General features: G+C 37.4%; 1 protein-coding gene across 5 annotated transcripts in view; it reads left to right on the top strand.

The window, feature by feature from the left end:
- Positions 1-18,252, top strand: part of ank1b (ankyrin 1, erythrocytic b) — a 113,037-nt gene that overhangs the window by 89,659 nt on the left and 5,126 nt on the right. For all 5 annotated transcript variants that reach the window (XM_037545765.1, XM_017718098.2, XM_017718097.2 and 2 more), the window contains 10 exons: positions 18-222; positions 485-581; positions 1,545-1,773; positions 2,511-2,639; positions 4,325-4,444; positions 5,619-5,703; positions 7,379-7,453; positions 7,576-7,707; positions 8,203-8,361; positions 15,740-16,373. In XM_037545765.1, the coding sequence (XP_037401662.1) occupies positions 18-222; positions 485-581; positions 1,545-1,773; positions 2,511-2,639; positions 4,325-4,444; positions 5,619-5,703; positions 7,379-7,453; positions 7,576-7,707; positions 8,203-8,361; positions 15,740-16,373 (1,865 nt within the window). The remainder of the gene's footprint in view (positions 1-17; positions 223-484; positions 582-1,544; positions 1,774-2,510; positions 2,640-4,324; positions 4,445-5,618; positions 5,704-7,378; positions 7,454-7,575; positions 7,708-8,202; positions 8,362-15,739; positions 16,374-18,252) is intronic.

The raw sequence follows: 18,252 nt of genomic DNA, 5'->3' as shown, positions 1-18,252 counted from the left end.
TCTTCTCTTCTTCTCAGGCTCAGCCAATCGCCGATGAGCTGCTGACTCGGCAGTTAGGTAATCAGGCCACGTTCAGCCCCGTTGTGACGGTGGAGCCACGCAGACGTAAGTTCCACAGGCCCATTGGCCTGCGCATCCCTTTGCCCCCATCTTGGAGGGAGAGTCCACGGGATGCTGGAGAGGGAGATACCACCAGCCTGCGGCTCCTCTGCAGTGTTATTGGTATGTTCTTGTTGATGGCAAGGATTTGGGTTTCTGAAAGAGGTAGATTAGCCTTTATTGCAGTGCATGTCAGCCTCAGCCAGCTTTGATATGCCTGCCCTGCCAAACCCACTTGGACAAGGCTGAAACAGACTGTTGTCCAGCCTGGAAAGGGACACAGGTATAAGTATAGACTAAACATAATGATTCCAGATGGTGCTGGTTGTGAGAAAGGACATCAGGTCCACAGAGTTTGAAAAAAGCTGTCACACCCTCTCTGCAGGAGGCACGGCCCCAGCTCAGTGGGAGGACATCACTGGCACCACCAAGCTAATGTATTCAAACAACTGCGCCAACTTCACCACCAATGTGTCAGCAAGGTGAGAGACTGTAACAAACAATAAAACTACCAACACACACTGCGAGTTATGCAGTAAATTTCTTAAAAAACAGATTATATAAAAAAAAAAAATTGGGTATGGGTGTATTTGTATGCACATATACTGTTCAAACGTTTGGGCCTTTTAAATAATTGTTGTTTTATATACAATAATAAGTTATACTGTATAGATTCACTATTATAAATATAATTGCTATAAACTCTATAAACTAGATACAAAAAGATATTTCAGATGTTTTATTTGATATTTATTTATAATAAGAGGTTTTAAAATTATATTATTTCGTAATTCTCTAATTACAGTTTTTTGTGCAGTTATCTGCTTTAAAATTTGATTACCACTTTTATGTAATATTTATGGAATGATGTAAACATTTGAATCAAGTAAACTTAATGCTTTGCTTTTTTGTAAAATTAATTTCCAATGTTTTAACTTTTAAATTTTTAATATTATACAGTTCCAATTATCATTTTTAGACACATCTAAAATTAGTTTCCCTACTAATTATTTGAAACTTGTGAAGTTGCATGGGACTTGAGTATTAGAAATATTTTATACAGTGCTCTGCTACCAAATTGGTTTCATTTTATTGAAAAAAATAATTACAGACTTTTGGACAGTAGATTATATATAAAATATGCTATATATACAAGCATCTCTTCTGGCCAAAATAGAGCTGTGTTTTCTCCTGGGGCAACTTATTAACTTAAGCAGTTAAGCACTCCTTAAAATTGAAAAAAATCTAAACTATTTTTTCAAAAAATGTATTCCTTAAACATAGCGTATTCCTAATATTTTCTTTATTTCTGTATATTTGAGAAACCCATTTCACATTTAACTTGCCACAGTGCTTAATATCCAAACATGACCACCAGCCAACACTGGTTCCTTTAGGGCATTGAAGTGACTCTGTGGTCCTTGTGGTCCTGTCTCTGCTCTCAGGTTCTGGCTGGCGGACTGTCCTCGGACAGCAGAGGCTGTGACCTTCGCCAACCTACTGTACCGTGAACTGATGGCAGTGCCATACATGGCCAAGTTTGTGGTGTTTGCCAAGATGAATGAAGCACGGGAGGGCCGCCTGCGCTGCTACTGCCTGACTGATGACAAGATGGACAAAACCCTGGAGCTGCACGAAAATTTCACAGAGGTGGCGCGCAGCCGAGACATTGAGGTCAGCTCTGATAAGTGCAGAAAGGTTCCCAGAGTGTACTTTTGGGTGTTCAGCCCTATTAGTCTATGACCTGTTGTCTTTTTAATCCCCAATTATTGCTATTATTATTATTAATTAATGAGTTGAGTCACTGGAGATACAATGACCTAATTTTAGTTTTAGTTTTTTGTTTTTTCTTCTTTTGTCCTTTTTTTGTTTCTTCTTGTATATATATATATATATATATATATATATAGATATAGATATAGATATAGATATGTGTGTGTGTGTGTGTGTGTGTGTGTGTTTTTATTAATATAGAACTGCGTACCTACTGTACACAATAATGTGTAAAAAATGCTAGCAAGCTGTTTCTGATTGAAAGTTAGCTGTTGTAGCAACCTGAATAATTATTAGCTATTTTAATGCCTGGGCTTTGAGGAATTAACACTTTTTTTACCTTTTGTTTGTCCTTGCAGTGCTGCACTTTAGAAAGGCTGTATTGACTCTGACAATATTATATCCAGTAGGATCTCTTGTTGCTGGACAAAAAAATGTCTCCTTACAAAGGCATAACATGCATTATTAAGTCAAGCTTGTAGTATGAATTACACAATGTATGTTTATCCGGTGGCAGCATTTGCATGTGTATATATTATACGGTTGAGTCACTGCATGATTGCTAGTGTGTCTGACTCACTCTGGCTCACTTTTTGTCCCTCTCGTCCCTTTCCTTTGCTCTATTTCTTTACCCATAGGTAATGGAGGGGATGCCATTGCACTTAGAATGTTCTGGAAACCTGGTACCAGTAAGGAAGGCCACCCAGCAACCTCGTACTTTCAGTTTTCAGGCCTTCAGAGACAACAGACTACCCGTCTCAGTGAAGGTCCGTTTACATTCTTCTGTCTGTGTGTGTCCATGGCGTGGGTGTATGAGTTATGTTTAATGTTGGTAACAAGTATAATTATCATCCCAGTCTCTGCGAGTCTCTTCAGATCAGTCCACTCTTGTTATATGTCATTGTCATTCAGTATGTGTGTATGTTAGGAGTGTTACCATATGCATATTCACTTATGCAACAGAGAGGTTGTGAGACAATACAATCATATGCAAAGGTTTCAGCACCCCTGCTCAAATGACATACTTTGTTGAAATGAAATTAAGTTAACGTTAATGAAATGAAATAAAGTTAAGTTATTTAGCAACAAATTTAAGTTTGAACATTTTTTCTGAAAACAGTGCACAATTTTTGTGTATTTGTTCAGTTTAACAGATTTAAGAGATATTTAAAAAAAAACCCATAAAATATAAAATGTGCCATAGCTTTTGCACATTTAATATTTTATTTTTTTCCAGCTCAGCAAATAAACAGTAATTGTGAATTATAATATAAATATTTATAAACATATAAATATTTATGATAGCAGACATACCCATGAATTGGCTGTTTGCAAAATAATTACATGCCTACAAACAAACTTTACTTTTTATTGTTTGTTTTAGGCAAGCTAGCCACCTTGCTAACTGTGATGTTGCCACCACCCATGCCAGTTATCTTAATTTTTTTGGGATGATTCAGTATGCTGTTGTGAGTAAGTTATTAGATGAAATTTTGTTCATTGTAATGTTGTTACTGTTTATGGTTAGCAAGTTAGCTAGCTTGCTAACTGTGCCAATATGGAGAGTTTTTTTTCGTCGCCAATATTTCAGACTAGCAAACTGTAAAAGTCTATTGTGACTGTGGCTTTAGGAGGTTGTAGGATCCCCATTGTTTTATTCTGTAAAATGTATCATGTCATGGTGCAAAAAGCACAATACATATCTTGTCATGAAAGTTGTGTGTGGTTACACCCCTAGAGTAAGTGTGTTCGTATGTGTGTGATCGTGTGTATGTGTCTGTGTATGCATTCATGATTATCACCATCGTCCAGTGTCAAAACCCTTCTTCATAGTCCATCCGACCTCTTCTCCAGCTTCATCCTCTGTCTGTGTTCATTTGTGTGTGTCAGTGGGCCTTACTGTCTGCCTATCTCAGTCTCAGCCCAGCTGCTTCCTGTGGTACCTTTGGCCTCTGTGGTGCAGTGACTCAGTAGCTGTAACTATTCTCTTGGTGTCTTGAGCATGCCCTTTAAATCTTCCACCTTCTTGCCTGCCTGCGTACCTTTCTGCCTGCCTGTCTGTATGTCTGTCTCACTGTCTCTCTCTCTCTCTCTCTCACGGTCACTCTCTTACTGTCTGATCTCACAGACGACAAGGTAAATGTGAAGGTAAATCTCTCTCTCTCGCCTGCCTACGGACTGCTTCCATCCCCTCCTCCCCCGTCTACCTGTTTGACTCACAGCCAGGCCGCAGACCTGCCTAATGCTCTTTATTTCTCTCTCTCTGTGTCTCTCTCTCTCACTGTTTCACCCACCTCACCTCCTTTTGTGTCCCCTTTCTTGTTCTAATTTGACCCCTCTTCATGTTACCCTCTATTCATTCACTCTGATTGCCCTCCCCTCCTCTGTTTGTCTTCCTGCTCCCTCTCTCTCCATCTGTTCCTCTCCCTCTCCCCCTTTTTTGGCCTCTCAGGTGAGAGACAGTAATAAGGATGCCACTGGGTTCCTGTCTTTCCTCCGCAAGTCCACCAAATATGAGGAAACGCAGCATGTGCTGTGCAACCTCAACATCACCATGCCTCCCTGTGTTAAGGTACTGTTTACTGAGCTCCTATAGACCTCTGACGTTTTGTCATCACTTTGTAGTTTTTCATGAGACGTTCGAACACCGTAAAATATCCCAAAAATGTTTAGAAGAACGGTGAAGATCTCATGCAGAGATGCACAGTGCTGCTCACTCACAAACTCACTCTCTTGGATTTTGCAGCAGTTATTCTTAAACACTCCTGATTCCTTGCACTACTAATTGTTAATGTCCTGTACATTTAGCATCTTTACATCCACTTCATTTAGCTGTGATCTACACCATCAAGTAGCTCAGCTGTGTAAAACAGCTTAAATCATGTTTTCCACCATGCAAAATTCTGTTCAAGTGGCCACTGTGTTATGATTAATGTTTGTAGGTTAGGCCAACAAGACTGTTTACTTGGTCCTCCATAAGATAAACTGATTATTAGGTCTTGCAGTACTTTGTCATATCACATTTAATTTCTGAAGGTCCAAACAGTGACTAATTTTATTTAAAAAATAAATAAATCTTATGCAAGCAAATATTCCTTATGAATGAGAATATGCTCATTTCTCATGTAGCATGCTGGTTGATCTGAAATGCTTTAAAAGACCAACAGTTGAAAGCCATTTCAAAAGCCCAGATTTTCTCTTTTTTATTCATTTATTTATTTCTTTCCATGGCACATCCTGGTGCTATTCTTAGCAACAAAAAGCACAATAGGCTGTCTCAGTGTGGCAAAATAGTCCTTGTCTCTGAAGTCTGCTAAAAGGACAATATTTGCTGTGTCAGGGAAATAGTGTTCATATCCATGTCCCTCAATGGAGTTCAGCTCTTATAGACTCATTGTACTCAAAACATGCTTTTTCAATGTTTAACTCCTCTTCAATGGCTTAATATGATCATATATATATATAACAGCATAACGTAATCAGGGTAGTGGGAAGCATGTGTTTGGAATATGGGCTGACATGTGGGGCAACTTGTTTCCACTTGTGTATTTATATATATTTTTTTGCATCAAATATATAGAGATTCTCATAGGGCATTTTTACTGGAAAATAACATATTTCAAAATGTTTAACTACTTTTTCATTTATTGTTAAAATAATGCCTCAAGTTACACAAATTTGGACATGCCAATAAATCATAAATCTGCATTTAAAATGTGTGTATGTGTGTGTGCTCTATAACATAGGTGGCGGGAAGTGAAGACCGTAGGCGGACTCTTACGCCACTGGCCTTGAGGGAGCGATACAGTGCCCTAAACGAGCCAGGCCTGGGTAAGCCACAGTGCACCCATGCTGTGGGAGAAGAAGGGGGCTCTCTGAATGCTCTGTTCCCATCCCTGCTTTTATAGCTCCCCATTTTACTGAACTCGTGCATGGCTCTGACTGAGCTCTGGATGCTAAGTGCTAGCCTGAACGCCCCACTCTGCCATGCAGTGCTGTGGGCCATTGCTGAACTGGCGCTCTGATGAAGAGGCTCCATAATCACAGGCAGCTCCATGGGGTCAAGGCATCTCTGCGTCCATAGAGAGAATGAGCAGTAATGTAGTGCATGCTGCAGGATCTGATATGGTCTTAGCGCAAATCCTATTAGCATGGCAAGCTCAAGCACTGAGAATGAGCTCCGGCAGAGAAAGGGCTGCAATGTTGCCCGCTGTAAAGGAGCTGAAGTTGGGGAAGAGTAATGACAACATATGGTTGATGAGGGGGTTATATCATGGCAGCCTAAAGTGTTTTTGAAGCAGATCAAGCCAAGAGCTAATGCAGGGCAGACGTTGGTCATGATTTGGTAAGTGTGGACCAACATTACATTCATCACAATCAAACAGGATCTAAGCTTACCTGAGCCCATTTTAATTCAATTCTGGATGGATTGATATATTTACTATTACCATAACTGTGCTAATCCATCCACACTACTCATGTAAGCCATGATTTGCATCACAAGAATCACAAAGCCTGATTTGGCTGAAACCATTGTGTTCAATGAGTTAACATGTGATTCTAATCAGCTTTTTTTTAAATTTAATTATACATAAATAAATATGCATACATTATAATGCAATATATGCAATATATGTTGTCATACATATACATAATACAATATTAAAGGGGCATTCTGGCCTAATTCTGAGTTTAATTCACAATTTTATATCATTAGGTTCTTAGGTATCCAGATAGGCAAGTTGCTACTCCTCTGATGATTTTTTTTTGAAGAATCCATTCCCTACTTTGTAAGCTTCCTGGCAATAACATTGGTTGTCTGATTTCTTTTTATATTTTTCAGCTAATGAAAGAAAACCCAAACATTTCAAAACCACTTGTCCCTCCTAGCCAAAATCCACCCAAAGCAAGTTTACATTGATAAAATAATCCTTTATTAGAAAATAAAGATAATCCTTTATTGAAAAAATTTATTTGATTCAAAATTGTTCATTGGTTCTACATAAATAAAATATATTATCAGTACTTTTTTCTTTCAGTTTACTCACTTTTGGCAAGAATTGAGTTGATGTAATATATTTTACTAATGTGAAACTGATGTCATATTGAAACAGCAAGCTAATTTTTTTTCATTGTAGTTTTTCAAAAGTTCTTCCCACCTTCAAAATGCATCTTCAGAAATGGTTTTGCTAGTCTTTAAAACAGAAAATCTCACTCTAGAGACCACTGCAGCACTGCTATAGGATGCAAATGAGCCTGTTTACAACAGACATTGCAATTTTTAAAATTTTGTCCAGAGTGTCCCTTAAAAATTTCGAATGTGTGTTTTAAATAATTCAGAAAAAATGTTTGTGTATATTATAAAACGTTCCTTTGTAATTATGCATTTGTTTTACATAAATGTTTAGGTAACAGTCGATAAAAATGAAGACACAACATATGTTTTTGTCATTTGAAATGATCATGGAAGTTGCAGTCTTTGTTCTAACATGTTTTGTCTTCGTAGTTACTGTGAATGCCATTGAGAGGACAGAGCTGAAAATCACGCTGATTGCTGAGCAGTTGGGCTTAAGCTGGACTGGTATGAGCTCTATATAGCTCTGAGTCTGTGTGCAAATAACTTGCAGGTGTATGTTCCATCTATACTATTTGTTTGCTAGTCTGTCTCTCCAGAAACTCTTCCCTCTTTTTCTGCTCTTTCAGAGTTGGCCAGAGAGCTGCAGTTTGGTGTTGATGACATTAATAGAATACGAGTAGAAAATCCCAACTCCCTCCTTGACCAAAGCTCAGCTCTGCTAAACCTGTGGGCCAGCCGGGAGGGCAAGATGGCCAAAAGTGAGCCTCACTCATTAAACTAATTTTCTCCTTAAACTTCCCTGGGACATTTTATTTGATAGTTAAAATGTTCTAGGAACAACAAGAAGTTATTAAATGATGAACATAATACTTATCTATGTGTATACATTTCTCTTCAATTTGCATATAATTATCTAATTCTGTAATTTATCTGCCTTGAGATTTAATCATCACTTTGAAACATGAGGCATTTACAATGTTACTTTTATCATCATAACATCATTCTCAGTACTTCTTAGTTTATTATTCTGGACACATTTATAGTTTCTTGATAATTTTATAGATTCTTATTTTTTCAATTATTTGAACCCTGCAAAGTTGCACAGGACTAACATATTAGGATCATTGGCAAACAAATTGGATTTTATATTGTTAAAAACATTGATTTAAAACTTTTAAATGGTATCTTTTGCCATTTACACAATGCATGTGATTGTACTTGTGAGCACAAACCCCATGACCCTTTCACCATAGTGGAGAACTTGTATGGAGCATTGAAGAACATCGACCGGTCAGACATTGTGAAGTCTCTAGAGGCTCAGGCTCCACAGGCTGTACCGGAGGCTGGAGAGGAGGGGGCCTGCAGGCTGGCAGAGCGTGACTCCACCATGCTGTCTCCCAGTGTGATTAATGGTAAGAATGGGTTGCACCTTGAGGTGATTTTTAGATAATTCACCACTGCAGGATTTATATTAGCTATTGTGATGTGGCAACTAGTGTTCCCTGGTCCTCTTTCAAATCCAAATGACCAAAAGGCATGTGTTGAGGTAGATATCTGCACAGGTGCTAATATCAAACACATAGAGCTAAAGCATGAAAAGAATTTTGTATAGGACTGCAGTGTAGGAATGTTTCTCAGTGTTCCAACTAGTCAGAATGCTCACAAATAAAATGAGGATTCAGTAACATTGTTCTTGACTGTTTTTACAGGAAATTGACCTTTCCGTTCTTCATCAGCAAATGCATTTAGCAACTGTCAGACAGGCTTTGCAGAATTTTGGCAAAGATCTCATTCAAGCGAAAGGGAAATTGTAGTGTCCGGGCAAAACACGTGTCTAAATTTAGTATGCAGCATTCATTTCAAATTATATTTATTCTGGACACACTTTTTTGTGTAATCAAGTTAATGTTATCATAGCAGCAGCATGATAAGAAGGGTCTGGCTATAGAGCTACAGAGCTTCAGATTTATACTCCTAGTTTCACTACAGTGGTTTGAGACCAGTGGAACACACTTTTGTTGTGCTGTCCTACTGCATGCACAAATTCCTTATAGGAAAGTTAAACATTACAAGTGTTCTCGTTAGTTTTTCAAGCATTTCAACCATTTGCTCATTTATAATGTCTCTGATGTAAACAGCAACTGTTTGTGCTGGTTGTATGTTTTGCCATGCACATTACCATTCAGAAAGGGATATCATTGCCAATATAGAAATCAACCACTGCTAACCAGTTAAACCATAAGCCAAAACACATTACAAAACCATGAGAAACAAAAAGAAACACTGTGTTTTTTCAGAAGACAAAAAGACAAGAGCAGACACACAACACTGACCAAAACATTCACACATGGTGGTGTGTGGGTCATGAGGTACTGTAGTTAATATAGAAGAACATTAAAATAAGGGCAAAACTATTGAAATGACTCATTATTTATTTTGACAAATCATCATATTGTTCTGAGAGACTGGTGATGAGTATATATTGTGGAGACTGGTGTTAGTCAGCCAAAAACATCCCTAATAGCGCCTCTTAGAGCATCTTGGTGGAATGGACTAATGACTGAAGGTGCTCCTGCATAATACAGTATGGAGTGGATTTGTTCAAATGTGCAAAATGTTGTAAGATTATGCCAGTATCTTTTTCCTGTCACGGCTTCTGGCCATTTAAGCCTTTAAGCTAAAGAACCTTAAGTCCAAACAAGAATTTGTGGCCACAATAATAGAAAGATTGTTTTCAAATACACCGATCGACCTCTGCATTAGGTATAGCTACCTTGTATCTACATTCTTTGTGGATTTTATCAGCTCTACTTACCATATAGGTGCACTGTTCTTTAGTGGTCAGAACCCTCACAGTGCCAACACAAAGCAGGTACTATTTAGGTGGTGGATCACTCTCAGCTCTGCAATGACCCTGAGGTGGTGGTGGTTTGTTAGTGTGCTTTGCTGTTATGAACTGATCAGACACAGCAGTGCTGCTAGTGTTTTTAAACCCTGTGTCCACCTATTGTCCACTCTGTTAGACACACCTACCTTGTTGATGCACCTTGTAAATAGCTCATCTGTTACTGCAAAGTTTGTGTTAGTCCTCTAGTCCTTCATCAGTGGTCAGATGATGCTGTTAGCTGGATGTTTTTAGTTGGTGGACTATTCTAAGTCCAACAGTGACAACGAGGTGTTTAAAACTCCAGTAGCCCTGCTGCATCTGATCCTTGCATACCAGCAAAACAAACTGACAAAACCAGTTAATTAACAGTAAAAGTATGTTTTCTCAGTTTTGGTAAACATCTGTAAAATTACATTCATTAAATAAAGAGGACTGTAAAATGTAAAATATAATGGGCATCCCAGCCAGTATATGTCAAGATCATAAGGTACAAACATTTAATACATAGAAAATTTGGATATTTTGGATATGTGACGATCAGAGTGTGAAAACTTGAATGCATGAAAGAGTCACTAACGTAAAGAACTCTCCCTCTCAAAGGAGCATACAGTAGGCCTCCAAAATTATTCCTGTACCTGCCCCTCTCTCTTTCTCTCTCTTTGTATCTACTGACATGTCATTTGCAGCCCAGCCGCCCTACTATTCCTCCTCACAGCTCTCCTCTTCGACCTCTGACCTCATAACAACCTCATGTTGACCTCCTCTGAGCCTCCTGCCTCCTCTCATCTTAGTTTTTTTGCTTTTCTCTCTTGGTCCTGTTTTGTGGAAAGGGCCTTTTCTCTTCACCAGTGATGTACTTGTTGTGTCTGTGTGCATGTGCATGCTGCTTGGTGTGCTATTTTGTTGTCTTGCTATGGGAGACCAGGTGTTTGCAGGGAAGTACCAGCACAAATAAAAAGGTCTTTTTGTTTTTTTTAGTTATTTCCCCCACCCAATAACAAACTTGTGTGAGCATGGCATGCTTTCTGTGTCCAGTTTTCCAGTTTCCAGTTTGGTGGCATTGTTTGAACTTTGGATTTCTGTATTCTGACTGTTCTAACAATATTTTGATGTGGTTTTGATGAATTCTGCCGTTGCTGTACTGTCTGCTGACCGCAGCATACATAACTCTCAAAAAATGTCTCTGTGACTGTATCATGTTACAGAAGTGTTTTTAGAATGTTATGTCAAATGATGTGCTAGTGACTAATAATGTGGGAAAGGAAGGTGTTTGTGTGTGTGTATTTGTGTGACACCATTTTCAAAAGCAGGGTACCCCAGCTAATTTCCTTGTGCTGAAATCACAAGATCACGGAATACTGTAACCAGTAGTGACCCCTTGTGGCAAAAATGCAAATTACATAATTAGTATTGAATTGTGATTGGATATGGTTAGCAGTGGTGGGGTGGTAATCTTTTTTTAAAAAAAAGTAATCTGTAACAAATTACTAATAAATTCTCTTGTCACTATCTCTGCCTTAAACAAGTCATCTATACTTTTATACTTTCATAAAAAATGAATAAAATAATGATTTAAAGTATTGTGTGCCTAATCCTTTTTATAACCTAGACATTAGCTAGTAGAAATCTTCCATAAAGAGATGCTATTCTTCAGAATAAAATCTCTATGAATAAATTATAAAGCATACAGAGCTGTTTCTGAATTCAAATGAAGTTGTGCTTAATGGTTGGGCAATATGGCAAAAAATATAACTACACTTCAGGACACTTTTCACTATACACAATACATATCACAGCATTTTTTGTTTTTCTGAAGTTTAGTTAGTTGGACTGTACCAAAAACGTAGGCAGTGTGTCCAGTAGTGCCATATTGAAAATATGAGTACAATAAATTTGTGCAGCATTTTATCAATTTCACTTCAAGCAATGTTGCATTTAATTCAGTTAAATAGGCACAGTTAGGTATTATGGAACATGTAGTTGGTCAGTTTTTAAGATGTAGCTTGTCATGATGTAATCAAGATGTAATGATGAAATTATGAAATGATATCATGATGTGATGTAAATAATCATGATAATAATAAAAAAATAATTTTGTTGCCTGCCCCTAGTTCAGTACAGGGATCTTTATCGATCAGTTTCATATCAGCAGGATTAGACATATTGCTCACATGTGCACACAAATTACGTGCAAGGCATGGATAATTTACATGTTCTTTCGGAGGAAAATATGTAATAAAGTACCATAATTCTCATTAAATCAGTCACTGTAGTGTGACTGCAAGAGTTGAAACAGTAATGCATTACACTGCTTCATTCCATGAAATATAGTCACGTCACTGGGTTACCCCCAACACTGGTTCTGAATTTACTAAACACACAAATACTGTGACTTGTGAATACAGATGTTGTGCGTTTGTGTGTATGGTGTGAACAGCAAGTTGAAAGTCTTAACTTTAAAATTAACATTAACCAGTGGTGTGCTTTGTGTGTGTATAGATTGTGTTCATAAGCTCTTAATTACGTTGTGTTTGTGCTTGTTTCTGTATATAATGACTACTAATTTGGGTGTATACTGACACGTCTCAGTACATTGATATGTTCACCCCATAACCATAGTGGTGCTGTGTGCCTGTGTGTTGTGTTTATTGAGTATTTGAGTGAACGTTGATTCTTTCGCCTCACAATCCGCGGCGCTTCTTGCTCACCTGTGTGTGCTCATAACAGGAGGCACAGTGAAGGTCTCTGAAAACTCTCTCATGCTTCTCATGCTCATCTTCCTGCTTTACTTTTATTTCTGCTCACATACACTCTCAGCATTTCATCTATGTTTCCGTACCATTTCTGTGGCCTTAACAAGCTGCAGAGTAGTAAGAGTCATTTGGCATTTACTATGTTTACATAATTCCAAGTCAAAGGACCGGAAGACACAGAACTTTATAAACAAATGTGATACTGAAAATAAATTGTGGGATTTCTTTTGGCCTCAGACCTTTGAAGGAACTCCTCTAAGCAGAGGCTGTGCTTTTACAGCTAAAGGAGAAGAAAGGCAACCTCTTCTACTTCTATCTTACATTTGAATGTACTATATTGCTACTTTGCAAAAGTCAGAGACTCATAATTTCCAGTAAAAATGGCCATTAAATATATGTTATTGAACTTTTTTCAGGATATGTTTCTGAGGTGATTAGACATAAGACAAAACTACTTGCATAAGGATGGGAGAAGTCAAAGGAAAACAAGTTAAAAAAAAAGTTCTGAAAAGATTATATACACATCTTCTATGACTCTTCTCCCTCAGGGGCGCGCAGCCCGCGAGGGGGGTGCTGGAGCCTATCCCAGCTGTCATTGGGTGGAAGGCAGGATACACCGAAGATTATATATAAAATATTTTAAAATATTTAAAATATTACTAACAGCAACCTTGCAATACCTGGCAGACCACCAAATCTGTCACCATAAGATAAACAGAATGTAAAGCTTTCATTTTTGAGAGATAAAATGAGGAGGAGAAAATCAAGCTTCACTGAAAAAATCCTCAGGTGTTTCTGTTCATCCTTGCACTGTGAGAAGACAACTCAGCGCTAAGGGTCCGAAAAGCGTATGTCATTGTCAAGTAACTGTTACTGAGTAAAGGAAATAGACAAAAAAGAAGAAAATTTGCTGAGTCCAGACCTCAACATCATGGAATGTGTTTGGGATTACTTGGATTGTGAGAAGCAGAAAATGCAACCAGGTGGTGGACACACTAAATGCTTAAAAAAACATCAAATTTAGTTGTTAAGGCTTTTTTGTATTTTTGTGTTAATATATGTTTTCCACTTTTTAAAATCAATAATTTGTACTTAATGACCATTTTGATAGGGAAATTAAATAAATGAAGGGTGGTCTCTGACTTTTTCAATACTGGCTATCTCAAATACTTGATATAAAGAGATTTACTGTCTGAAAAAAATAAGTAAAACCAACATTGATTTGCAATGTCATTAACACACAGGTTTTCTTTTTTTAAATATTTTTACCATTTTTATTGTCACCATTACACACAGAAATTTGACATTCCAAAATTCTGTTTTCTTAATAAAAAGAGAAATAGAAAAATTAATATGCTGCCATAGAAACTTGGATGCTACTGAAGCAGTTAAAAGGTTGGGAGTATGTTAGATTTTTAGATTAGTGTTTACTACTATGTTCTGTTTAGGTGAAACAAAGCAGTTTTGACAATTACATGTTCAATATCTTATCTTATCTTATCTTATCTTAATTACATGTTCAATATAACATTCATATAACATTCATATAGCATTTCTTTTGTAAACAGAGAGAAGGAGAGAGAGAGTTCTTCTGAAGTCATATGATATAAAAAGGAATTTGAAGTTATGAAATATATAATATGTAAAATGTGTGTTTGCTTGTTTGAGGAGAGAGTTTGGCAGTGTTCAGTTGTGTGTTGTATGTTTGAATAATGGATTTTTATGCGTTTCTGCAGAGTGCAGGACCTGCAACCCAAACTGCCCTATCACACCCTGTCTCAACCCCTCACTGCTAGCCTGCAGGTTTCTAGAAAGTTCCTAGGAGTGAGAATGCAGCCTTTCTTTACCTCTATTACACCCTAAAGCACATCATCAGTGCCATAAGACAACCTCGTACCTCAGAAAAAGTAACTTCATATAAGAAGGATAAAGCATTCTCAACTTCGCATCTGCTAATGTAAATGTAAAAAAAATCACATTTTCTGTTGATCCACACTTCATGGAATATCACTCAGTGGACAGCTGGTATAAAATATATCTGTAAAAATATATCTGTAAAATATATATATATATATATATATATATATGTATATATATAAAGACACTAGGGGTAGAAAAGCACACTGGAAGACTGAGGAATGGAATGTCTGGAACAAGTTATGATAGATAACAAAAAAAAAGAAGAAAAAATTATGTTCTAGTTTTTTTGGCCAAAATCTAATTTTCTGCCTATTTTTAAACATAATCATAAAAATGTGTACTGTTTCTGTTGCCTGTATTTTTGTTTTCCACTATTGTGCAACTAGTTAGTGCAGTCAAATTTGTGCACCCAGTAGATTTTTTCTGCAAAAAAATATCCGGACTTATGTTAGTATTTGTATAACTTTGGGTATCTGAGAAATGCATGTACTGTTAGGAATAAAAAAATAAATAAACAAATTGTACGTTACCTTGAAAGTTTATATAGGTTTTGGACAGTGTGTGCCTGGAACTGTAGTGAATACAGGATTGCATGTAAATCACGTTTGCAGTCACAAACTGCATGACATGAAGGAAAATGTCTCAAACCTTACTACGTCTTAGCTGACCAGTTTGGCTAGGACAGCGAACAGGTTACGATGCTCCATCTGTAACACTAAGCGCAAGTCTTTTGATCGTTTCTGAAGAATTCACTCAAAACTCCAAAAACAAGAATATGTTACATGTTTGTATTACAGAAGATCAAATGTAGTGCTCTGCACAAAACAAAAGTACTTTTTATTCTAATGCATATCATTAAGAAGAAGATGTTTAGAAATTAGTGATCGTGAATGCAAGTCTGTGGAGAGCGCTTACTTCCTCAGAATATATGGCACTGTTGGCTTTAGCAGTGTGTCCCTATTGTGGGGATTTGATCTCAGGATCTCCCGATAACAGATGAACCCTAAAATGGTTGTGCTACTTGGGAGCTTCCATTCTGTTTATTTTTAAATATAGTTCTGAATTGTACGAAAATAATTAAACCATGGTGAAATATAAGATGGAGTTAACGAGGTTTTGTTATGACACACCACAAACTGCTCCTGCACTGAGAGAGATTCAGGCCCACCCACACTCCCCTTTTTGTCTGTGTGGTGTTAGCGTTGCCTCTTCTGTCTGACCGCTCCCCAGGTTACGGGCTGGTACAGGAGGAGCTGCTCTCACCGGCCTCTATGCAGTACAGCCTGCCTTCACCGCTGGGCGTGGAGCCCTACTGGCAGGAGGTGTCAAGCTTGGAGTGTGCACCTATTGCCCCCACTGAGGAGGAGGCCATGCTGGAGATGTCGGACGTTCAGGTGTGGCCGGCGGGCGTCAGTCCATCCCTGGTGACCGTGGAGGACTCGTCTCTGGACGGCAGCAGCCGAGCAGATGATTCAGACGCTAACACGCTGAGCCTACCCTGCAGCAGCTTGGGACGTCCCAGCAGTGGTGCAAGTGGAGCCAGCGGATCCATCATGGAGCTGGAGGAGGAGGAGGAAGAGGAAGAGGAGGTGGATGAGGAGGACATGCAGCATGATCCAGTAGCTGGGGGTGCCATTCCCAAAGCCAACCCTAACAGGCAGGTTGGAGGTCAGAGGTCAGAAGGCAGGAGAGCAGAGGTGGCGGCGGGCTGCAGTATGGCAGGGGGAGCTAGAGGAGGTGCAGGTGGAGGAGGGGCAATTGCAAGCTCAGAGGAAAAGTTTTCTGTTCTTACAGGGCAGCAGATATATGCTCAGCTGTGTGAGAGGACCGGACTGACCAGAGCACTAGAGCACAATGGAGACAGGTGAGGGATTCAACAGCACTGCCCTCTGAAGTTTATTTTGGGCCAAGATTTTTAAATAAAAATATCTAAAAGAAAAATATTATCAAATTGCAAAAATACTGTTACAAATGCTAATAAATAAGTCAAATATGATTCTCATTTTCACAAATATTTTGCCAATCTTTGTACACTTTTTTCTTTCTTTCCATGGCTGATATGTTCCTCAGAAATCTCAATTTTGCTTCTGCAGTCCTTTTATTTTGACACATCCTTATGAGTAGGTAGGCAGAGCCAGAACACAAGTGTTTGTGTACATCTTACCAATTTCCCATCACCTTTACTAAACAAAACACATTGCATAAATTATGCAGCAGTGTGATAATAAATACATTAATTGTTTAAGTGGAATACTTAGAGTGCATTTTAGTAAGCTATATGGTGACACAATATTTATTTCATTAGAATTTAGAGGAAAAAACACACTACACAATACTGTCTGCCCCCTATTTATTTATTTATTTTCTGCAACCGTGAGCCCTTTTCACAATGCGCTGCACTGCAATGCCCATTCTTACCATTTAAATCTCAAGTTCTATTTTTATCTACTTTTATCTTTTATTCACTGTTATTTTAAACTTTCTTTTAATTTAAAATGATTAAATGTAGCTATTATTTTCTTTGTCATGTCAATCCCTGTTTTTGTAAATGCTCGGCTACATTGAAAATGAGGGTTGCCCACAATTCCATGCGGTTCCACAGCAGTTATATCACCAAATACACTAGCTGTGTTTTGACTGCAGCACCAATGAAGCACCAATGTAAACGCTCAGTTCAGCAGCTCAGTAATTAATCCCAAGAATAACTTTATTTAAATAATAATAAACTTTAAGCAAAGAAAAGATGGCTGATGCAAATTACACAAAAATGATTAGTATTAGCTCACTTTGACCTGCTGAGTTAGTCAAGTAAATCTATATTTCCATAAAATATGTTAAATCTGTGAAATAACTGGTGTTGGATATTTATTTAGCCTAGTAAAGCTAATAACTCACAGCTGTGTGTACATTTTTTAATGTTAATTTAATTAACTTTAATTCATATAGGCACTGAACTTCAGACACCAATAGAAAAATACTGTATATCTGAAAAGTGCCACAAAATGATTTTTGTCAGTAGTTTCTCCTGAGGTGAAGTGATGCCCTGTTAAACAGATGTAGAGTAAATGTCATGTCACTCTAGCTTGTTTCAAGTACAGTTGTACGGGAAAGTTTGAGTGCCCCTATTAATATGACATGTTTTGTGAAAATAAATAAACATCTACAGAGAACACACTTTTGGACATATTTATGCACAATTACTGTTTATTTGCTATATGTTAATTGAACATGTTGGTAAAAAAATCAAATAAAATGTGCAAAATTATCTTACATTTTATGTTTTATATTCCATTTTTCCTGTATGTTAAACTAAATATGTAAATTAATTACAGTGGTGCAAAATAAGATATTTCCTGTACAGAATGTCTCAACTTATTTTCACTCAGAAATTCTACAAAACATTTAATTTACAAACATGTAACCAAAATGTTTGCACATGACTGTGAATATGTTAATGAAGACAATTACTTTAAGTAATTAATTAAAATCGCTACAAAGTATTTACTTTGAGTTCCTTTAAAATTTATACTTGCCCTGCAGAAAGACAGTTTTCACTTTTTTATTAGTTTTTTTGTTATTAGTATTTTTTATTTAATTTTTTTAGGTTAACTTATGCTGCCTATTAGATTATCTAGAACATTAGCTCACACATCTAACTAACTACACACTATAGCTAAGAGCACTATATAAGGTTTGAGTTTAGGTGTAAAAAAGAATTGTTGTGCTTATTATTCTAAAATGAC

This window comes from Pygocentrus nattereri, chromosome 16 (assembly GCF_015220715.1).
Source record: "Pygocentrus nattereri isolate fPygNat1 chromosome 16, fPygNat1.pri, whole genome shotgun sequence".
NCBI classification, from domain to species: domain Eukaryota; kingdom Metazoa; phylum Chordata; class Actinopteri; order Characiformes; family Serrasalmidae; genus Pygocentrus; species Pygocentrus nattereri.
The sequence above is the reverse complement of the archived record's forward strand: the minus strand, read 5'-3'. Positions and strand labels throughout refer to the sequence as shown.